Raw genomic sequence first — 23845 nt, forward strand, 5'->3', positions numbered from 1 at the left:
AGCTTCAATGGTGCCTCATGGACTTAAAGAAATGGAGAATGGCTATCTGGTTACTCGGCAGATGGAGAGGCGAGTCATGAGGTTATATGCAATGAGGAAGGTGGACAAGTGTTTTAGATGTGCTGATGGGCATTGATGCCACATGCTTTGTAGTAGTGGCTATTGCTTAGTGGGTAGGAGATGAAAATGCAGAATCTGGATGTGAGAGTGAGGAAACTATGTAAATATCCCAGGCAGACAGTTAACTTGACCTCGTGGGAATAACCTGTTTAGTTGTAGAGAATAAAACTAGGTTTAACTTTTTTTCTTTTGCCTTTCTCTTTCTCCTGACTTCAGTGCTAGGACTCTTTTCTGGGTTCTTATTCTGCCTAGCCTTTGTGGTGTAGTTCCTCTCTTCTATAGAAAATCCAGCACACACTTAGTGAACATCTTTCACACATCCATTGTTTTACTCTCTTTATCTTTCCTTTCTCCTGCCCTTTTATGTGCCATCACATTACATTTTTAATCTTTTGTCCTTATTTACAAATTTATCTCCTTATACCTCTTCTCTGTTAATGTTTTATCACTTTCTCTTTTGCTACACCAACAGTGCTAGCCTTTTGTGTCCACTTGTTATTTAGCTCTTAATACAATTCTTCACCCTAGTGTATAGAAGTAACTTTCCAAACTATCCTCAAAGGTGGTATCTACCATTGAACATAGACTGAGTGGGTTATGGGGCATACAAGTATTCATAAAACTGCTAGTGGGTTTACTCATTAATTGGCAGCTGATTCTGCCAGATTAAAATGAGAGGAAAAAAACCTCACCAGTTCATGGAAGTGTTGTTTGTTTCATAACAGGTTAATTACAGCCCAGAAGCTGGATCTTGTGTTTTCTATGTAACTTTCTATAAGCTAATGGAAAGCTAAGTAGAAAACAAAAGGAACTAGCCCAAAAGGATTGGTTTCCATGAGGCTGCTGTGTGTGCTGCTCTTTATTCAGCCTGAAAGAAACCTCTGTGCCAGCTCCAGCATGAACAGAGCATTTTTGTGTCGATAGATTTCCTCGAGACCCAGATGATGGCTGTTTAATGGACAATTGATAACTTCCTAGTGGTGCACAGCAAAGCACTTGGGACTTTCTGTCAGCCTATTGCTCTCTTGGACAGCCCATAACTGCAAGTGTTTAAGAGTATGCCAACTCAGAGTTGAGGCCAACGGTCTTGTTTGGCTGAGTAAATGGAAGACTAAGTGTATTAAACAATCTAAAGCTGCAAGTTTTGCTAAATGGACATGAAACAGTCTACAGCTGATGCCACTATCAGACTGATGTTTCCAGGTAGCTAAGGTATTTGTATGCTGTTCAGCTAGTTAAGACAATCCACCTTCAGAAGCCCCTGATATGAGCTGAAATTGTGAAAGCTTTGGTGTATACCTAGATGGTGAGCCCTGTGCATCCTCTCCAGTGCCTGTTGCAGGTTGCACTGTTTGTTTCATAATCCAATGATATCCATGTTAGGAGTAGTCAGGTAGTTTACCCTTATTTATAAATGCTGTAAGGATGATCCACAACTAAGAACCTTCAAATGCTCATGTCTGGTGGTGAATATTGTCCTTCTGCTGACTTTGTTAGGTTAAATTGTTCTTTTGCTAGGTGAAGATACAAGTTTCTTGATGTTTGATATAGAGAGCAATCATAGGCCTTCTCTCTCTTTCTTCCCCTCCCTTTGTTATGTTAGTTTAAAAGATCAAAGCTTAGCTACCCTTTTTCTTTGGGTAAGAAGCTCTGTGCTTAAGCAGGATGGTACTTCTCTGAATCCCATAGCTTTGTTTTGTCACACTGTTGTTTCTGTCTGTGGCAGCTGTTACCATTTCTGACTGCATATGAAAGCAGACCTAATTAACATGTCTACAATGTGGTGACTTTTCTTAAGAGGAAGAAATATTTTAATGTAATCAGCAAAATATAAAAACTTGACTATTATAATTTGTAGGTTTTGATGTAATCTCAAAAAAAATCCCAACAACAACCACACATAATGCGTACTGTTTAATCTGCTAGTGATAACTGAAAAATATTGTGGGTTTTTTGGTCGACTGAGATGTTGTGGTCTGGCTGTAATGTTGTAATACATTGTCTTTATTTAGTTGGACAAACCACCTCAGCTATTTCTGTTTCCCTTTATATGAATTAGGAACAATAATATTGAAGGGTCTAGAATGAAAATTGAATTCTTGTAAATACTAACTGAAGGTGAAAGGTACAATCTAATTTTTAGTGTTCCTTTCCAAGGTGTATCCATAACACTTTATTCCATTGATTTCTTTTTTATTCCTAATGGTGCTTTTGGCAGGGTTTGGTGTTTTGGTGTGTGTTTTTTTTGTGGAGGTGTGTTTGGGTTTTGTGTGGGGTTTTTTTGTGGATTTTCTTTAAGTTTCTCACATTGATACTTCCCCCCGCCCCCCCATCTTTTTCTAGAATCATCAGAGCCAGCTGGAAATTTTTGATGAAAATGTTGCCCACATAAGTACTTGGTTGTATCAGGCTGAAGCCTTGCTGGATGAGATTGAGAAAAAGTCAGCAAGCAAAAAGGAGGAAACTGTGAAGGTAGGAAATGTTGCTGTCAAGTAACCACTTCTGGATTCTAAATGAAGTAAAGTCAGGTTTGCTGCCTGTTTTTTTGTTGGGTTTTTTTGGTGATATTTTTTCCTTTTCTAGGGTAACTATTTGCGTTTTCTTTTACTTCTTAGCGCTTAACATCTGAATTAGATGATGTTAGTCTTCGAGTGGATAATGTGCGTGATCAGGCTATCATCCTAATGAATGGTCGGGGGGTGTCATGCCGTGAACTTGTTGAACCCAAACTGGCAGAACTGAACCGGAACTTTGAGAAGGTCTCTCAGCACATCAAAAGTGCCAAGGTGAGGATGAGTGTGCCCCAAAACATGCTTAGGGTGTCTGTGCCAAAATGATGGCGAATAGCTTTAGGGGATAGATCTTTATGTGTTAGAACACCACTTTGCTGCTTTTGATTCTCATTTAAGTGTAGATATTTATATGTGAAAAATGGACAGACTTGATTTTAGACCACCTGCTTTTTTATCTGAGTAGCAGGTGATGATTTGAGTTGCAAAGGAAAATTGACAAAATTCTGTGCTATAATGATTCAGAAAAACATTGTAATTGTAGTACATATTTATATGAACTACAGAACAACATCATAAGCTAATGTGACTGGAGGTTTTTTGTTTGTTTTGAGACCAAAATGCTCAGATTGAAGTTTGAAGGTTGAAGCTTGGTACTACCTATCAACACTGTGTCCAAGCTAATTCTCAGTGTTAGATCAAACAACTCTTGCAACTTTTTTTTCTGCTGATATCTGATGGTCCTACAAACTGGTATGCCTGTTCATGGAGAATTGGTTTAAATCATTAAACTGTGTGTGACAGTTCAGACTAAATTTTCAGCTTGAACAAAGTTTTATTTTGCTTTGCAGATGCTTGTTGGACAAGAGCGACTTCCTGTTGTGTCAGAGCCCCGCGAAGTTGGAGTAGCTTTTCCAGACCTGGAAAAATTTGAGTGTGACATACAGAATATGTTAAAAGTTGTGGAAAAGCATCTGGAGATGAGTGGGGAAGATGAAAAGGTTTGTGAGCGATGAAAGAATTAAATAACTGACTAACTCTGTTTCTATTTTGTCCACGTGTTACATTCCTCCAGACTTCAAGGTGGAATTCTTCTGAGAAAATCTTTTTAAGACAGGAGTAGAAAATGAAGGGAATTACTAGGCTGTTGGAAACACTGCATGAGTTTCCCATATTTTTCCTATAGCTGCTGCCTTTTGGCTGGTGCATTGAGAGTAACTAGTCATACATCAGTCTGTATTTTCATCATGGTTTTATATAATTTAGGTAGTGAACTTTGATTTTCATTTATCTTCTCTCTTCTACTCAAGGTAGCTGTTTATAAGGAATCCTTTCTGTAAAAGTAACAGGGTGCAAAACTTTTTTTTTTCTTCATTCTTATCTAACTGAAGTTATGTTCATATGAACTTATGTCGAAATGATTACTTAACGCGGCTGAGGCTCTTACTATGTTTTTGGCAATTTTGGGCCTCTGTTGCATTGGGTAGATATTTTTTTCACTTTAACTTTAAACTGGTAGGATGTATTGAATCACAGTGCATAGGCCAGGTCAGTGGATGCTTGTGAGATGAGGTGCAAATGAGTGTTGTAATATGGCTCATAGCAAGTCCAAATAAGAACTTGGAACAAGATTTATCTTTTTCTAGATTCTTATCTAGGCTCTGCTATTCACCTGTATAAAACTGTTGTACTTTTGTTTGCATCTTGTTCACAATAGCCTTGTTGGCTATACAATTGGGTGAAGTCCTGCTAGGCCACCCTATCTGCCTTCCTTTTAAGCGCATGAAATATTATAAACAGAGCTGGAAAGCTGAATGTAAGTCCATGCAAAATGGCATGTATACTAGAGAAAACAATTTTTAAAAGGCCTCTATGGAAAGACCTGTTATAGAACATATGATTCCTTTTGTACTGTTTTTATATTTATTATGTTTTCATTTTCTTGCCATTCTGCTCTGAGTTTCCTTATTATTGTCAAGGAATGTTTAGAATAGAAATGCAGCTGAAGTCATAGCACCCTCTTGCTGTGGCTGCCTACTGCTGGCTCATTGAGTGAGCTTCCTGCAGGGCATCTCTTTATGAAGTTTATGGAATGACTAACTTGGATTTTAGGATTTGGTAGCTGGGGAGGAGAATCTCTGCTTGAATTTGTTTGGCTTGCATTTGGATAATAAAACAACAGCTTGGTACCATTACTGTTAATATCTGAGCAGGTAATAAATTCATTTTGGAAACCATAGCTGAGCTTTCAGTAGGTAATACAGACTTGTGTAATTTTAGCTGGATCAAGAAAGAGCTCAGATTGAGGAAGTTTTACAGAGAGGAGGGCAGTTGTTACAGCAGCCTATGGAGGACCATAAGAGAGAGAAGATCCGCATACAGCTGTTGCTTCTGCAGAAAAAGTACAACAGTGTGCAGGTATGATTATGATATTTACTGTAGTTAAAGATCATTTATGCAGTCTTCCCTTTGGTATCCCACTTACAACCTGTTTTTTTCTTAGTGTATAAGGTTCTCTGGGGAAGAGTTAAATGTGTGTACACACAGTCTGATGATGAATTTTGTCATTCCAAAGTTTTGGGGGAGTGGTTTTGATTTTTAATGTCCTTTTGACAGCTTCACAGAGGGTCACCTTATATGTATTTACACAGATGGGTGCAGACAGCTGGGCATTTGCTTCACTTGTCTTTGCTGGCCCTCCAGCAGAGGTTTGTCTCCACCACCACGCTGTGTGAAGAGTGACTACATAGACACATGTACACAACCATATTCATTGAGTTCTCAGCTGAAGAGCTTTGTGTGAATGAGTCTGCTCTTGAATTCCTCTTGCTTCCTATAGAGGGTGTTATCGGCAGTTGTAGACTAGTATGTTGCGGTGCTTTCATACACATGCCATATTAAAAATGCTTTTGTGTAGAACAAAGGGGATCTGTATTCTTATACTCCTTTTAGCTCACTTGTTTGAATCATATAAGAGTTGGTAGGGTGAGGTGTAGCTCAAAGGCAGGGTAAGACCCTCAGGCTGGCTTTGATTACATGTCTGTGCAGATAAATAGGATATAGCTATTTTGAAAAAAATAAATGGCTACTGTTGCATATTTTGAAATTTGCTTCTTCAAATGTATCCCTCAAGTATTTTTGTTTTTCAAATAAATAAGACCTATTCTGTTCACTACCTCCCTCTTACACCATATTTTCCTAATACACTGGATTGTAGGAGTGCAGGTCATTTCAAAGGAGGCAGGTGGTGGAACTCTCTCCAGTGTTTTCCCAGTATAAGAAGGAACATGACAGTTTAATGAGGTGGCTGGATGAGGCTGAGCACCGTCTGTCAGGGCTGCAAGGTGTGGAAGATGAACAAAAACTACAGGTAAATGAGACTCTCTTTTTTTTCCTTAGAGCAAACAGAGTGAATGCTATGTATGAGCTTTACAGATTCATATATTAGGTTTTTATGGCTGTTCTTTTGATACCTGCTTGGAAAGAAGTGTTTTCAAAATGACAGCATTCATTTTTCATTAGGAAATTATCTGTGTATACTAGTTTAGCACTTCTACATTGTCATCATAGGTCCAAAATATCCCAGCCATCAGGCCCAAGTCTTAGATGGTGATCTGACCTGTGTGGTTGAATCAGGACAGTTTCTTTTGCCAGTCTTGCTCATGGGGATTATGCTTAGCTCTTTTTGATACCCTGACTCAAACAGCATGATTCAATGTCTGGTTGGTGCAGGTATGATAGAAGCCTCATTCGAGGCTTAAACTTAGTGCCTCTGCATCCTGTAGTCGGGATATTGTAACTACTCTGATGCTGCCTTTTACTGTCTCAAGTGTTTAGGCAGTGACAATTGCCCTCATGTGATTGATATGACTGTGCACAATGAAGATTAAAAAAAATTACAAAGGTTGAAGTATTTCTGATGAGAAGAGTTATGTATGATAATGTGTGTGTGTGTGTCTTGACAAACAGTTTCACAACTGATTTAATAGGATGTCAGGGTCTGATAGAACTTGCTGCCCAGAAAGCTGTATGTCTTAATTGTGGAGGGTACAGATACTTTCAGTGGGTTGTTTTTTTTTTTGTTGTGGTTTGGTGGTTTTGCATGTGTGTGGTTCAGTTTTGTTGTTGTTTTTTAAATTTTATGTCTCCTTTTCATCCTTCAAAGCACTTTGGCTGCACAGTAATTACATTAATATTTTAGGCAATAACAGTGAAGAACCTTGTGAAGCAGTAAGTAATTTCTTGGACAAGCTTGGGGGCTAGGCAATCTGTCAAGTACTTTTCAGTTTCTGTGTATGAAGCTTCATAATTAAAACCAATCAGTCTCTTTTTGACTGCTCTGTAACTTTTTAACCCAGCACCAATTAACTTGGAGGCGGGGGTAAAATGCTCTGGTTCCCTTTGAGACTCACACCACAAAATCATAACGTGGTACTCTTCATTCACAGCTGCAGTGCGATGTGGCTTCAGTTGCCTGTGATAGCTGTAGGCTTATGACAGACGGTCTGCTCTCCTTGGTCATGCAGGCTATTCAGTATCTGCTAGGAAAGTAAATCTTTTAAATCTGCTTCTCTTTAGAGAGACTTTTTCAAACTATAAGCCTCCCATGCAGAGCCGGGCAGCAAGGATGGTCCCAGGGTCTGTTTAACTGTCTGACATTTGACCGCTCTGTTGGGTCCCCAGCGGTCACTCCTGGTGTACTGTCATACTTGCACATGAGCTCCTTGGGACCTGACTGATGCCAGGGAATTTGTTTGAAGGAAATGGGGATCCAAACACATTTAAAGTAAAACAACATTCAGTTTTTCTGTTTGACCATCAGCTGCTTTGAGTGCATCAACTACCAGATTGCAAAGGGAAAAAGGTGCACCTGGATGGTTCTTTGCTAATGGGAGCAGTCCAGTTGTGCTACAGACTGGTCTTCCTTGTCACTGTTGGTCTTGCTGTAGGTTGACTGACCTTCTCTAAGATCCTTTGCCTCCTATAAAGCCCTTTTCTTTAGGGATATACTGCAGCTAATCCCTGGCACTACTGGATCCATTCCTGGATAACTGCATCTTGGTATCTGCGTGCTGAATGCAGAATATCATATAAATGTAGATTACCATAGCAGTTAGAATAGACTGTTGATGGAGAAATGTTATCTTTGCTCAGAATTAGTTAAGTTGTGTAAAAACATCCTTATACTTCCAGATGTAATTTCTAGTCTGGCTGAGTCAGCTAGGCTTTCAGAAAGGAACCACAGCAGTTTTCATTACTGCTGTGAAACTCAGAAACTGCTGCTTTTGCTTCACGTGCCTGTGCTTCTAGCTTTCTGATATTTGAGTGGTAAGTCAGACTGTCTCAAGTGACCTTACTTTACTTTTATGGCTTGTTCTTTCACCTGCTTTACTAATTGAGCTTGAACACCAAAAATGATATGGGACCATACCATTTCTAAAGGGAGAACTAGTGTTCCCAAATATCATCATTTTAGGTGAACACAGTTGCTCTAGAATTTTCTTGGAGCCACCAGACTTGACTTACCCTCAGCACCAGGGGGGACCCTAATGCTAAAATTCTTCAACAGAAACTGCCCCTCCCCAATTTTTACCATCTATTCAGTGCGTGAACACTCTCCCTCCCCCTTCTTTAGTCAGTAGGGATATCTGATGCAGGTGGGGAAAGGGAAACCCTGGATGTATCCATAGGGCCCCCAGACTACTAAATAGAAAATTGCAGTGCTTTTTGCTCATCTCAGCTCAGGACTGAGAAGAACTAAATGAATTCTTGACCCACTGGTGTGCAGCTGGCTCAAGCCCTCACCCTAATATGAGAAAGATGCAGTGAGCAGAGGAAGAGAAACTAGTATTTGAAATGAACAAACAGGGAGGGAAAGAAAGATATCAGCTGCCAAACTGGGGAGTAGATGCCAATTAAGGTTTTATGTAATACGTTATTTATGTTTTTGTAAATGAGTGTGGAAGAGAGGACTTACTTATAGTGCTTGAAAGTTATATATATCTATATATTGATTTGCTGGAAGTGGCTAGATCATAAATATTCCTAACCCTGTATGCTTCTAGGGATTATGGAGTTAAGTGTGTCTGAAATATTGGTAACCCTTCTGCATAGCACGTACTTCTGAATAACCCTTGTTTTGCCACAAATCTCTTAGCTAGAAGTGTCTGCACTGGAAGTTTGTATCTCCTTGATTTCCTTCTTTTCTAACCTTGCTTTAGTATTTATTTAAATTGCTCTAATCTGACTTGGCTCGGAATGAGGGAAAGGAAAAATTAAATCTTAAATTGCAGAGGTAATTAGTTGACTAAAATCCCTGAGAGATTTTTTCCAGGTTTTAGAAAACTGTTTTGAAGTGAAAATGATAATTTTGCAGATGGTAAATGAATTTGCTGTTGTAGGCACAGTGCAGTTTTTCCTATAAACTGAAACACGGACACCATCTTGAAAGCTCTTTGAAGTATTATTCCTGCAATAAAGAAAACATGTTTGTTTGCCTATTGTGCTTTTTATAGAGAAGGTTCTGGGTTGCTTAAATATGAACCATTAGCTACATTGTTCACAAATATGTTTCTTACTGACTGCATTAATTAACCCAGAAGAACAAATAAAATGGACATGAGATTTTAGCTTTGGAAAACCTTTTCCTAGAAAACTGGCTATGAAATATATTGAGTGTGAGAGAGAAGGGGCAAGGAATGGTTAAAAAGTGATCACTTCTAATCAAAAGGGTAGTTATTTACAGAGATGTAAATAATGTGTGATGATCTGAGATTAAACTGGGTAAACACTTTTGGTTAAAGTGTTTATGTAGTTAAACATGCAAAGTAAATTATGTAATTTTATGTCAATTTCTTGGGCAGTACTGTTACTGAATCAAAAGCAATGCGGAGTATTTTATGATGCTTGTTTGTAATACTTGTTTTCAGTAGACTCAGTTTATGCGTACGTGCCTGTACATCCTATTTCTTTGGTGTGCAATGAATGACAGAAAGCATACCATGGTTGGTGGTAAAGGTCTTGTGGAAGAACAACTGTGTCCCCCAGATTCAAAACAGGGATGACTGTCTACTTTAGAAAACAAAAGAAAAAAACCCAAACTAACACGTAACAAATAAAATCCTTAGGAACATTCAGTGCACGAGAAGAAATCTTGGATGGTGAATATGTGAACATACCTTTTCTGTGGCAGTCCTTTTTTCTTTTTCTCTACACATGCTGCATATGTTAGGTTCCAGTTAATTTGAGTGACATATTTGAAATGCTCACAAACATGTGGAGGAGGAAGATACAGACGGGTGTTTGCAAACAACTTTGTTAGTGGGGCTTAATTTTTTTACTGGTTGTCAGCTGTACTTGTGATTTGCATGTGTGCACCCAGCCCAGACTAATTGCAAAGTAAAATTCACTGGCTGAAATGGCTGTGAACATACGTTTATTCTTCGCACTCTTAAGTGTATTCTTAGCTGTTAGTAAATCATACAGTTGAGTGCCTCTATCCTACTTGACTCAAATTCACTTAGTACAGGATGATGGCTTAGAAGTTGCTCGAGTTCTTCAATATTTGGAGGTGGGTTTACTTTTTTTATTGCTGATTTTAAAGAACTGGGCTGTTTTCAGAGATGGTAACAAATCCTGTTGGACAAGAAACATTTTCAGCAAAAAACTGCTTTCAGTCTTCGGAGTATCTGCTTTACCTGCCTCTGCTACCTTTGCTAGGCAGAGTATAGCTTCTTGTAGTTGGCTTCCTAATGCTTCAGATCCAGGCCATCATATGTGATCCAAGAAAAAGCTGCATTCCATTATTGTTCTTGCTTTCTTATCTGCTAACATGGTACTTGGCTAGATAGCCTGGTCTTACAGCCAGAGCAGATGACAATTGCCAAGCACTTGAGGAGTCAGTATGTCTTATTGCTGCAAAAAGCCTATTGTGGTACTGGTGGAGCGCTAATTTATTCAAAAAATGGTTGGGAAATGTGGGTAGGGAAGCTTATTGAAAAGAGCGTGGAGTGGGGGAAAAAGTCTGCTTCAGTGAATTAGTAACTTCTGGGAGTCCTTGATGATAAAGGAAGCAGACACTGGGTTGTAATCACAACTAGATACAGGCTTGATCAAGAAGTGTAATTTCTGGAAACGGTAAGGATTAGGGTGAGAGAAACAGCACTGCCCTTCCCCACTCCCCAGGGTTTTAACAAAGAATAATATGGGGTCGTGAAGCATGATATCGACTGTTTTCTGACTTTTTAAAATAAATACAGAAATAGCTCTCTGCAGGACTTGCAGCTTTCTGAATTTGTGTAACTTTCGTAGAATGGCCTTTGTTTTGTCTTTTAATGTAGAATAGTACTTATTCTGAATATAGTCTACTGATCTAGGATTTTTTCATAAAATTGCTTGTTCTTTGAAACATGAAATGAACTCTCATGTTTTTAGGCAATCCCTGTCCAGCAGAAGTTAAAAGGCCACTTTGCCACAGGGGTTAGGACCTTGCCTTTTTCGGCTGAATACTTGGTTGAAATCAACAAAGTCTTGCTGGCCATGGCTGATGTTGAACTGCTGCTGAATGCACCGGAGCTAAATACTGGCATCTATGACGATTTTTCAACTCAGGAGGATGCGCTGAAGGTACTACATGTCTAAGCAATATATTCAGAGGGAAGAAGGGGAGAAGGGAATAGCACAAGTTAAAAGACCACCTTAGCGACTGTATAGCTGTATTTGTATTTTTGCTCAGTATATACTGGATCAATATGCACTGAGAATTTAATAATGAGACAGTTTTGTGGCTAATTTTTCTTTCTACGCAGAATCTGGATACAAAGTGGAGCAGTGTGGAAGCTGGGTGGGAGGTTGGAGGAGAAGGGTTTAACTTCTTTTGTTGAAGAAACTGTTGTGTTTTTCATTAAGTAGTCTACATAATATGTAGAGAAATGCTAAAGCCAATCTCCTTATGTTCCCGCTTGGTCTCCTTAAAACAGCTGCTGTTCTCTGTGTCATGTGAAATCAATTGCTCACATGGGAAGCGGGAGAAAGGCAGATTCTTGACTCTTGTGTGAAGCTATATATGAGGCCACAAGACAATGGTACCTGTTCTGATTAGTAAAGCATCAATATGAGCTCAACTTTAAGCTCCCACTTCTCCTCATTGTCAGCCAGTGGATTTACCTGTGTGACTGATGATGAGGAAGTGGTTAAGGATTTGTCCTTCTTCAAAAAGGGATGAAGAAAGCATGTTTGAAAATATTGAATCCTGCTGTCAAATGTGAGTTAAGTTTGTAGAAGTCCGAGTCCTGGTTAATTTTGTGCATGCAAAGGAGCACGATACAGAGATTCCCACAGAAAATATCCATGGAGTTTGGAATTGCACATGGTGTGGTGCAGTGTAGATGTACCTCTGTAGGTTGGGAAGCATAGTGGGGTCTGTGTGTCCTTATATTTGAGGTAGTCAGGCTTTGCCTCTTGCCAAGAGCTAGATCAGCTGTTTCTGCAGCTGTTATACAGGTCCTTTAAAAGCTTTTCAGAATTTCAGTCCACTTTCCTGACCTGCTTTTCTTTATGCTGTGTACATGCTTTCATTTTTTGGCATAGTTTTCAAAAGCAAATAGGGGAATGATGCCAACCTTTGACAAAGTGGGTAACTTCTGTTTTGGTGAGGTTGTCTTGTCCCTGTTTACTGTGCTTCTGTGCTCCCTTAAGTAAAATTAGGAGTGTTTATGTTAAGATGAGTTTAAAATACTTCATTTTGGTGCAGGTCTCTTGTCTGATTTTGAAATTGTGGTATATTCTAAGGATATTTTCAGAAAAATAGCAAAGCATAGAATTTTTAGAAGTGTTACTGTTTTAAATTCAAAAAGATAAGTAAATTCCACTGTTTGCATGGACTGTTTGTCCTCTGAATACCAAGGCAGTCTTACAACAGCATCTATTTTAAAGGTACTTTCACATCATAGTTCAATGATATTTGAAATAGATTGCTTTAACTTTGTCACTTAAATCTAAAACTTATGTAGCTTATGCTTTTGCAGTTCTGTGCAAATGGAGGTTACATGAAGCATAATAAAGTCATGTTTTGTGGCTCTTTTTTTACATGAGGAAGGAGTATGTACAGTGTCTTCAGGACAAAGGGGCACATTTGTTTAATAATGAAGGTGCTGCTGTTTTGAGAAGCATGGTGTGCCCCTTTACATCAGGAACAGGTTGGATATGTAAAATATTTCATCCTCCTCATAAAAAGCTGAGGAAGACACATGCTTAAGAAGGTGTGATGGACTATTCAGTTCAGTTGCTAAAATTGACTTAATCTGTAAACTGCTGATGGTCATGGTCTTCTTGTAGATACTGATTTTTTGGAACGGTATTTTGAAGAGATTACTTTTTGGTCTTTAGTTTTATTTTCTACTGTTGTTGACTTTACTAATGGCTTGTGTCACTACTGTGCTTGCAGAACATAAAAGATATTTTGGATAAACTTGGGGATCAAATTGCAGTCATACATGAGAAACAGCCTGATGTTATATTAGAAGCATCTGGACCTGAGGCAATAATAATAGGAGATGCACTAACCCAGCTGAATGCGGAATGGGACAGAATTAATAGAATGTACAATGATCGTAAGTGGTAAGTCAAGGATGTTTGGTTTCTGTGACTACGTGATAAAATATTTTACATACTTGAATATAAGTGTTTTACAAATATACCCTAATGATTGAAGATAAACAGTTTGGCAGTGATCAGCTTTAATATGTTAGTATTACACAATAATTGCCAGAATTATTGAATGTTGAAACAGTTAACATGCAAATTGTAGTTTGGGTGCTTTTATGAAGTTGATTGGTTTTAGTTTATAAACCAGAATATTTTGTTTATAAAACATAAAATTTTTGTTTTGAAAAGGTATTGCAAAGCTCAGGAAGAAAAATGTTGAGTAAGACATCTTTTAACAGAGAATTCAAGGCTGCTTTTAAAGGAGGGAAGGAGTTTGAAAGGATGGGGGTCTTTAAAATACAGCACGTATGATAGTTGCCAATAATATTTGTTGGAACTAATTGAAGATGAAAGATGACCATATTCGAAAATTTTGTGGTTGAGAGAACAAGAGAATATTGAAATCAGTGCTTAAGAAAAATGTATTTCTTATTTCCTTTCCACAAATATAAACCAGCTGAAATTTCACTTATGCCAAAAATGTAAGGGGGGGGGGGAGTTAAACTAAGCTTTGATTTCTCCCCCCCCCCCCTTACAGAAGATACTCTAAGCTGAAAATGCCTTATTATCTGAATCAACTTTAAATGTTTATAAACAAACTCAATACCACTTAGTCAAAGTTGGAAAAGTGTGTCAGAACAGCATTTTGCATTGGAGTTTGTAAAAGTATGAAAGTACGTGTTCAGGAAGTTACCACTAACCTGAAGGTACTTGCACTGCAAACGGCAGCCGACATTGAGATTGCTGCTGAGCAAAAAAACCTTAATGACTGAAAATGATTTTATGAAACTTGAAATTAAATGCAAAGGCTCATACTGTAGTTAATTGGCCTTTACAGTATTTACTTTTCAATGGTGATAAAAGCTAATGGTTAATGCAGAAGTTCTGTAGAGCATAAAGTAATGTCTAGCCATGTTCAGTTGCTTTGTAGCACCAGAAATCATCTGATATCAAACACATTTGGTAGTGTTTTTGAAGAGATGTTTTTAGGAAGAGAGTGTATTACATAAGCTGATATTTTCAGCTCTTCCTCAGAGCGCTGGTGTATGTGTAGGAATATAAAAATCAGTTGGTGGTATTGTCTAAGCAGAGACTTCCAGAAATTCTAGGCCACTGGATCAGTGAAGCATCAAGATTTCTAGTAACTCAGCAGGCACTGTTGTTTCACTGGTTTTTAATTTGAAAACAAATGGCGGTGCCAGCTAGGTACCACTTCTTGTGCTCTTGCTGGCTGCCTGTGGTCACTTGCCGTATTTGGAGACAACCGCTCCAGAATCTGGTGCCCATCTGTATTTATATCCCTGCAGCTATTTTGTTGTTGTCATAGGTATGACGCACACTAAGTTTGTTATGCCTCTTCCCCCCCATAACTTAATTGAAAAGCTTTAACTAATATATCCTTTTGTAAGTATGAGTACAATTTCATTTGCTACTTAAATTTGATGTCATTGGGTAGCCAGGGTTAACCAGAAACTTAGTTTTCCCATTGAAAAAGATAAGTGTATCAAAGTGCAAGTTCAATGTTTATGATTAGCTGGCAAAATGCAATGGATTACCTCCTCAGTTGGTTCACTGAATACAAATTAATCTTGAACTTCATGAAGTTTGTAAAGCTCTGCATCTTAATGACAACAATATTGGGCATGATTTTCATACAAAAAGGACTACTGGACTAGCAATTTGCACTAAATGGTATGTAGCTTCCTGAATATACTAAGTGCTGCAATTTTAATAGAAGGTTATACTTTGATTAATGAAGACAATATTAGTATCAATATTAAAATGCTGTATTTTGGCATTAGTATTTTTATACCCTTTCTGTTACTAAGAAGAATCTTTAACCAAGTTTATTCTTGCTTTTCCTAGTGTTACCCGAAGTATAAGCAAGAAGGCTAAAAGAGTCTATCTCCTTAATAGTATTTGGCTTTTTTCTATTTCTGGAGTGGCTGGAGATTTTGACAGAATTAGGAGAAACAGCATCTGAAGTCTGTGGCAAAAGATTGCTTTAGTTTTCAGAGGTAGTAATGATTTTGTGATTAAGTGCCAGCTAAGTAGTTAAACCTTTGATAAAAGCTCTGATGTAGCCAAGCACAAGTTGAATTAAACTGTACTTAGCAAAGCTTCTAAGTGTCCAGCTAAATCCACTTGACTTCAGTTTGACTTGAACATATGTGTAAAGTAAAATATGTGTGTATGTATGGGCTTAATGCTTTGTTGAGCTGTTTGTGACACTGCTGGTTTGGTAGTTCTGCTCCTTCTGCTGTGCACTTTCCCGCAGTGCTAAAAGTGTTGCTGACTTGGGAATGAGATGTGGTTTGGAAGCAAGTGGATTCCTGCAGAGGAGGCAAGGAGTAGCCAGGTCTTGGTACTGTAGTGACAGGACTTTGGTACTTTTATCTTTCAGCTGAGGCAGTCTGTGAAACAGCAGCATGTGCATCTGGCTCAAAACCAGGGTGAAACTTCATCTCGTTGCTTAAAATACTGATGGAACTGTAGGCTACCAACAGAAATGGCAGGAGTTAAAGCTTTGTATCTCAAAGTGTTCTCTGAAGTTTTAGAATTCTGCATTCTGAAAAAGTCATGTGTTCAAAACTTCCCCCCAAAACTTTAATTTTAAAGGAAGTTAATAAATTATACTTCTAAACTATTTGTAGTGCTTAGAATATCTCTTCTCATTAAATGTGGAATGAGATACTATTGTGAGACAGTATGTTCAGTTAGACTAAAATGTACCTGAGAAATAAAAGGAGATTGAGATTTGGGGTCAGTCTACAGGTTGATCTAGTGTATCGAATTGAGATATGTGCAGGAAACTGAAATGGTACAACTAGGAGGTAAGGTCAGAAAAATTTAAGTAGAGATTTTTAAGGCTTTCTTCTTTATTGGAATTGGCCCACATGAAGAATAATAACAAAAAAGCCCTGTATGTGCCAAGAAATATGCATGTCTTGATAAAAATGAGATATAATTTTGATGAAAATAATCTCACTAGGAACTCTGGGGCTGTTGAATTTTATTAGTGAAGAAAATAGATGCAAGGGTAGCTCTTGAAATTTTGGTTTTGGATATCTTTGTTATGGTGCTAATTTCAGATTGCATCTGTATATACACAGTAACCCTGGATTTTTTGCTGTTGGCATTTTTAAAGACAAAAATAATGGACTGCAGATGAGAACTTTCTTCTGTTACATTACAGTCCTCTGATTAGCAGAAGACCTGGCCTCCTGTTAGATTGGAATGGTATAGTCTCCAGTCTGTTGGCATTGATGGTAGATTTCATGTTTGTCTCAAGGCCTGTGTCCTTTGAGACATCTGTCCTATTTGCTTTATAATGCTAACATAGAGTTAGCAATCAACAAATAGAAAGCAAGCCACTCTCTCCATGCTTTTCTGACATGGCTTTCTTATTTAACATTCATGGGCTGCTTTTGTTAGTTTGTTAACATAATAGAATTCTCATTTTGGTTAAAAACAATTTTCTGACTGTGACAATTCAGCCTGTTCCATGCTAGAAAAGGTTGCCCTTCAAGTTAAGCTACACATTAATTTTAGGCTGCAAAGATGATGATAATAATTAAATGCCTCGTAAATTATTGTGTGATTAAATTGTATAAGACCTACTTATGCAGGCCTACTGGCAATACAGCCAGTTCTATATAATCAAAATCACCCTCACTTATTAAATTCCAGCTATCGGCACCCCATGGTTGTTTTTTTTGTTTTTTTTTTTAATTCATAAATCCGAGCCATTAATCATATTTCATGTTCCACAGTCTCTGATATCTGAACCATTTTATAATAAAGAAAAAAAGGGTTCTGCAGACCAATTTGATGCAGCTAATCAATCTTTATTTTTTAAGTGATAGAAACAAAAGTTTGCTTAGGACTGCCCTTTTTTTCCTTCAGCTGGAAGTTAATGACAGTCTGTGCTGTTGGCTTTTACCAGCTGCTACTATTTCAGGAAGCCTTCAGTACTGGGATTTGGTTAACCAGGCTGTATGCTAGCCTTTCTGTTTCGCAAGGCAAGTTTCTACTCAGTGGAGTAGGTATTGTAGCCTTTTCACCAAAACGGTTTGGATAATTGTTCAATGCTTTGTTTTCACACAGTTGTTTTGATAGAGCCATTGAGGCATGGAGGCAGTTCCACTGTGATCTCAATGACCTCTCCCACTGGGTAACGGAAGCTGAAGTGTTACTGGCTGATGCCCGTGGTCCAGATGGCAGCCTGGAGCTGCAGACAGCTGGGCTGCATCAGCAGGTACGTATGATTTGTGCAGAAAATGAGCAAGCTGGAAAAAGTCCAGATTTTTTTGTCTAAAATTCTAGTTTTCTATATAGACATATAGATTTGAAATGAGGCTGTGTAATTACACTTTAAAAAGTGGTAACTCTTAAAAATTTTTTTCAATTGCAGTTTAAAATGATTCTTGGGGAAGAGCTCAACTCCTGCTTATAGAATGGGGTTTTACGTTGACTCTTAGTATGGATGAGTTTGAGATAATTTGATAATTCAAATGTGGGCATGATTTTTGTTGTTTTATAAGTTTTGTTACATCTTTAAAAATATGTTTATAAGTTAAGAAATCCAGTATATTATTTCACTTTCCTTCTACTCACAATTAAAAAAATGGACCCCAATAATGGTCAATTATAACTTAGCAAATTATTGTTTTAAACTAATGACTTTGCAAGATCCTGCCTTGTATAAGCAATCTAGAAAAAGAGAATATTCCAATTGTAAAAGTCTTAGATTTGATTGTTTCAGACTTCAGTTCTGGAATTTAATTCCCTGATGTCTTTCTAGCTCATCATTATGGAAGAACAGACTTGTCTGTTTAGCTAAACTACTTTACTTCCTTTTAAATAAGGAGAACAAACCATAAGTTTAAGGATCTGGGTTTTGGTTTTTTGTTTTTTTTTTTTTTTGAATAACGGTTATCCAAGAGTTAGGTATGTGTTGCAAAAGCAATGCGTATTTTACCTAACATACAGTTTGTATTTTATCCTTGTTGGTGCTTTGAGTTTTCTTCTAGGGCATTTCCCTTCTCTTTGTTGAATCATCTTATTCCTCATCTAGTTGCAAAGAAATTTTTACTAACAATGTAAAGTTTTGTAGTGGTTAGGGATATTTGAAGGTTTGATCCTGACATCTTCTGATTCCTTTAGTTTCATGGATGTTCTGTGATGTCTGGGGGGACCATGGCAGCACAGCCATAATTATCCTAGCTAAAATACTGTTAAGTTACAGAAATAGTCAGGGGCATAGGTTATGAAAAGAACTGGTTAAAAAAAGTCATACCATCTGTTAGCTGTACTAGAAAGTGCTGTACATTAAGGGGAAAGGAATCGAACATGAGTGTGGATTCTAGCACTGATGGTTTAAATGAATTCTTGTGATCCTAAGTAGTATCCGGCAGCCTATTCTGTGTCATTATCTTTTTATGACACTCATTAGAAAATTGAACTAGATTCAACAACAGACTCTTAATAACTTAAATCAACAGCATGCAATTTTAAGTAAGATGGCTTTAAGTGCCTGTTTTAGTAAAATAGTATGCACCCAGGATTCATCCTGCATATTATGAGCCACAGATCAAAGTCACTTTAGGTCAGTAATAAAATTCTGTGTGGCTTTTATGTTTCTGACAGGAACTTGAAGAGGGAGTCAGCAGCCATCAGACTAGTGTTTCAGCATTGAACAGAACTGGGGAAGGGATCATACAGAAACTGTCTGCTACAGACGGGAGCTTCCTACAGGAGAAGCTGGCGGGATTGAATAGACGCTGGAAAGCAATCACCGCGGAGGTCATGGATAGACAACAGAGGTAATAAGTTAATCAGAAATTTGGATGTCTGACCAGATCTGATGAGGAGAATCTCATTTAGAAGGCTCTGAGAGAGAGAGTGCATTGTATTGCACGCTGTCATTAATCTGAATTTTCCTGACATTCAGACCTCTGTGTTCTGAACTGTCTTCTAGAACCAATTTCTCATAAATGCACCTGCAACTGACTGCTTAGTGAGTCTGTGTTTAATACAACTCATCAAATGACAACCACAAAACTTCTTTTCGTACGATTTTCCTTTGTTATTAAATCATTTCATTGCTAAGCCAGACTTTTTTAGGAAGGAGTACTCAGTTACTTTTCTCTGGCTCAGGCTGAACTGTAAGTACATTACCTTGATTTCTATTTTTGCATTGTCAAAGACACTAATTGAAACACTTGTATTGTTCTTGAATTTCCACAATACTATAAAAGAAGATCTTCAGGTCTGTGTTTGCAACGATACAATCCATCTGACTAGGTATTTTCTGAACAAAATGAAAATCCATTTTGAATTAGCCTTAAATTTACTTCAAAAGAACAAAGAGCAAGGTTGTCTGAGATACCAATTTCCAGTGTATCTTTATCTGGGAATATTAAGGCCCCTCTCTGTTCTTACTGCTAAAAAATGTAGAAGGATAAATCCTGGAATGAATAGCTATTTTTGGAGGCTACTTATATAATTATGTGTTTTTAACATCACCCGATACATTTAGAAATGTAATAAGTTTTTTCTTAATTATTTAGTTTGAGAAGTTCCTTTAAAGCTTTTTGTGATTTAGGGAATTTTTCCCTTGGAGGGTTTAGGGACATTTCTAATACTTTTACTAGCAGTGGCCTTGTAGTGACTTACAATGATTAGGCCTGAAGGTGGTGTCATTACTGTCACTTATGTTTAATGTTTTCTGCAGACTTTTAAAAGTCTATTTTGTGACTTTGGAACTGAAATTTATCTATTTTTAAGGTGGTAGTATTAACTTGCAAGTATCTTGCATTTTAATGGTGAGGATAGAATCTTTTGAATACCAAAATGAACCCTTTAAAATGCTCAATCACTGAAAAACATGTGACTGTGTTGCATCAGGAGTGATATAGGACTGACGTGCTGTGTTCACTGCAGAAATGCATGTGGGTTTTTTGTTTTCCTTTTTAAGGCTAAAAGGAGAGAATCAGCAGCTGATAGAGTACAGAAAGAAGCTTGATGAGCTGCGTTGCTGGTTGGAAAATGTAGAAAATGCTCTGGATGCAAGATTTACATTTGACCATGAAGAAAACTTGAAAGAATTACAGGCAAGATTAATTAGCGTTTATATGTGTATGCACATGTATGTCTTGTGCAAGGCATCAGGACATGGCTTTTGGGGAGGGGAATTTTCACATTGTAGATAGCTGAAGAAGAATTATGGTTGTGTGAGACAGTTTTGTGAGATTACTTACACAGGCAAGATGCATTTTGTAATGAAGTTGGGTTATCTAGCCAGAACATGGTGGCTATGTATCAGAAGGTCAGAAATAGATGTACTACTGATAAAACTCAGTAAGTGGAATTTCACTGGAGATGATGTCCCCAAGACAACTTTATAATTGTCAAAACTTCAGCAAAAAGCCAATAAGCTTAAAATAGTAAATAAGCACCGTTGTCCCATTTAGTGGGCAGCTTTAATACTTTGTTACATGTGGAAGATTCTGTTTAAGCTGCTTTTTAAACTATAAGGGTTTTTGTCATTTCAAGTAAGTTGGGTGCATATGTATGTGTGTATTTTTCCTGTTTATTTTGTGTCTGGCTTTGACAACAAAATATCTTTGGTTTGTAGATGTGTGAAAGAGAATGTTTCTGGAATCCTAAAGGAATGGAAGGAGTAGTCAATCCAACAAACCTGCTTACTCATTTTTTAAAAATTAGTAATTAAAAAAACCAAGAAGCAGACAACCTCTGTTAGACCAAATCAAGTGGAAAGGCTTGAAGTTCCAACAAACATGTATAAACAATGTAAAGTAGTTGCAGTTATGTTTGCCTAAACAAATTGACTCCTGTCAGTTGAGTATTTGCTGTCTGACTATCATGACAGTTTAATTTTTCATGTCTTCTACCTTCATATAGATACCTGAAGTTAAAGGTAGAACTGGAATAAGGGGGGAAAGAGCAGAATTTGCTAGAGAAGCACTGGTAGGGAATTATTAAGTACCAATTTGTCCCTGTGAAAGCAGGAATGTGTGTGCAGTTTTGGTTATGGATATTAAAGAAAAGTGAGTTTGCAATAGAACAGGTACTGAGTAAGATTGCTGGGCTGTTCAGGAGGGTGAAGAACTCATCTGCAAAGAAACCTGGAGCTTTCCTTGTTTTGTTTAGTCAAATAACAATGAGAAGGGACATGATGATGAGAATGAGGAAGTGTAGGGAAGATGAGCTATTATTAAAGGCTGATATTAGGTAAGTAGGAATAACAGATGTTAACTGGTCAGTCAGGAGTAATACAATATGGGAATGAGAAGGAGATTTCTAAATAGAGCTTCTGGAGCAGCCTCCAATTAAAAAAGATATAACATGTTTAAAAATTTTGTGTGTGTTTGGTGGTTTTGTTTTTTTTTTTTTTTGTTTTTTTTTTTTTTTGTTTTTAAAAGGTGTAGACCCTTGAAAATTTAGGAAAGGCACTATTTGGTATACTGCTTATTGTAGCAGGGTTCTCTGTTCAGTGATCTCCCTTCCAGGCCTGTGTTCCTGTTTACTATGCACACCTCCATAATACTTGTGCAACAGAGAATAATATAAATACTGGGATGAATAAATATGATGCGTACTTGCTATTGTAATTTTTTTATTCTAGTGCTGTAAAGACAAAATTTGTGACTCCTGTTCCACAGTGCTTGTGGTCTATAGGTAAATGATAGCATAGTTGATTTAAAGTCAGTGGGAATCCAAGCATAAGCTTTTTTTATTTTTGCAGGATCTGACCTGCACTTTCATGTTTAAAGAGAAAGAAGGCTGTGGGAGGTTGATCAAAATGAAGTTGTAAGGTTATGTTTAGTTTTTAAATACCTTCAGAGTACATTTCCTTAAGAGTAAAGAACGTTGTAGTGATCTATCATGTACTTGTATAATGCATGTCAGGAGTGGGCCCTTAGTTTTTAATTTTTTTAAAAAATGAATGCAGTCAACAATTTTGATAATGTGTTGCCTTTTGGATACGCATGGTACCTCCAGAGTTGATCAAACAGGAGCATCTTGTAAGATGAGAATCAGCGTGCATGATGTGAAGCTGTATAGGTACCTTGGCTGTTTGCAGTTTTGTGTTTTTTTTTCCACTTAGCAATAAATGTCGGTATTTGAATAAATGTTTTAATAGTTTCTAGATAGAGCATAGAGACCAAAATAGAAGCTTTTCTGTTACATGTTTCCAGGGAAATTTCTAAATATTGGAGTTTAAGGAAAGCTTTCTTCCCCCCCCTTACTTAAGCAAGTATGCGTTTTGCTTCAGTCTAAAACTCTTCTGTCCATTTTAGGTCTTAAGTGAGGAGATGGAAATACAGGGAGACAAACTGGAATTGCTGAACAGAACTGAACCTGAAGTGCTTTTGGATAAAAATGTTGGTCTTCAGGAAAAAGACAAACTTTCTGATTGCCTGCAGTCCCTCAACGTGAGGTGGAATAAGGTGTGCATTTCTTCAGCATTGAGTACCTGAAGCTGAAAATATAGTGGTGTACTTAAACTGGTTGTTTTTCTTTCCGTGTATCTGTGATGTACATAAACTGTCTTGGAAGCCGTGCAGGCATGCTCAGGAAATGTGCCCCAATCCATGTCTACGTAAAAACACTGGTGGACATTTTTCCATCAGAATGAGTTAGTTAGCTTAAGGGTTTTTTGTTTTTCTTTTGTATTGGCTTTCTTTTAAACAGCTGGATCAAAAATATTTCACTTGGAGGCAAACAGTAATGTATTAATTTGAAATTGAGAGAGTCACAATAAATCTTTGCTGTATAAGAAAGTTGAATGTTTGCAGCAGTTAAGACGAAAACAAACGAAGCTGTGGTAAAGCTTAGTGAGAAAATCTTATCAAGTGTGTCGGGAATTCTTGAGTACAACTGCTGTAAACTAGAAGCTCTAGTGTTCAATCTCATTGGCAAGTATATAAGAAAAGAACTCACTGGTTGCAGTAAAACCAGATTTTTTTTCAAGCAGAGCCTGGACATCCAAGTGAAAAAGGAATAGAAATATTTGGCATTATATTATGGATCAGGGAGGTAAGAATTTATTGGGGAAAGGGGCTTTTGATAGTTCAGGGAAAGAAAGATCTGTTTTTACCTACTCAGCCATGAAAATGGGGATTTCCTCCCCCCCCGGTATATTACATGTGCATCACTGCCTTTTAAAAACTTTTTAAAAGTAAAGGAGGCAAATTTGTCTTCACTACAATAGAGTTTAGTGGTAACACTTTTTTCTTTTTAAATTAATTCCCTATTTCTCTACTTTCCTGTCACTGATGACTGTGCACTCAAATAATGAGTCATAGCTCTGATGCTTACGCAGTAAAAACCATGTAAACAATCAGTCTACAGCAGTTCATTTATTCCTGTCCAAGATTTAGGTAAGACACTGGAATGTATTGAAATAACACTCTGAGTACCTCTTGGCGTTTTTATTGTTTTTAAATAATACCTTGAAAAAATTAATTGAAATATCTGAGGCG

At 37.5% G+C, this 23845-nt stretch overlaps 2 protein-coding genes across 3 annotated transcripts in view; one reads left to right on the top strand and one right to left on the bottom strand.

The window, feature by feature from the left end:
- The window catches only part of MRPL18 (mitochondrial ribosomal protein L18), a 643474-nt gene that overhangs the window by 536050 nt on the left and 83579 nt on the right, over nt 1-23845 (bottom strand). The gene's annotated exons all lie outside the window — the stretch shown is intronic.
- Nucleotides 1-23845, top strand: part of UTRN (utrophin) — a 386688-nt gene that overhangs the window by 129475 nt on the left and 233368 nt on the right. For both annotated transcript variants that reach the window (XM_069786921.1, XM_069786920.1), the window contains 11 exons: nt 2464-2592; nt 2736-2906; nt 3482-3631; nt 4911-5048; nt 5848-6000; nt 11064-11255; nt 13075-13247; nt 17442-17592; nt 18984-19159; nt 20314-20449; nt 22661-22810. In XM_069786921.1, coding sequence (XP_069643022.1) covers nt 2464-2592; nt 2736-2906; nt 3482-3631; nt 4911-5048; nt 5848-6000; nt 11064-11255; nt 13075-13247; nt 17442-17592; nt 18984-19159; nt 20314-20449; nt 22661-22810 — 1719 coding nt within the window. The remainder of the gene's footprint in view (nt 1-2463; nt 2593-2735; nt 2907-3481; nt 3632-4910; nt 5049-5847; nt 6001-11063; nt 11256-13074; nt 13248-17441; nt 17593-18983; nt 19160-20313; nt 20450-22660; nt 22811-23845) is intronic.

Source organism: Haliaeetus albicilla, chromosome 7 (assembly GCF_947461875.1).
Source record: "Haliaeetus albicilla chromosome 7, bHalAlb1.1, whole genome shotgun sequence".
NCBI classification, from domain to species: Eukaryota; Metazoa; Chordata; class Aves; order Accipitriformes; family Accipitridae; genus Haliaeetus; species Haliaeetus albicilla.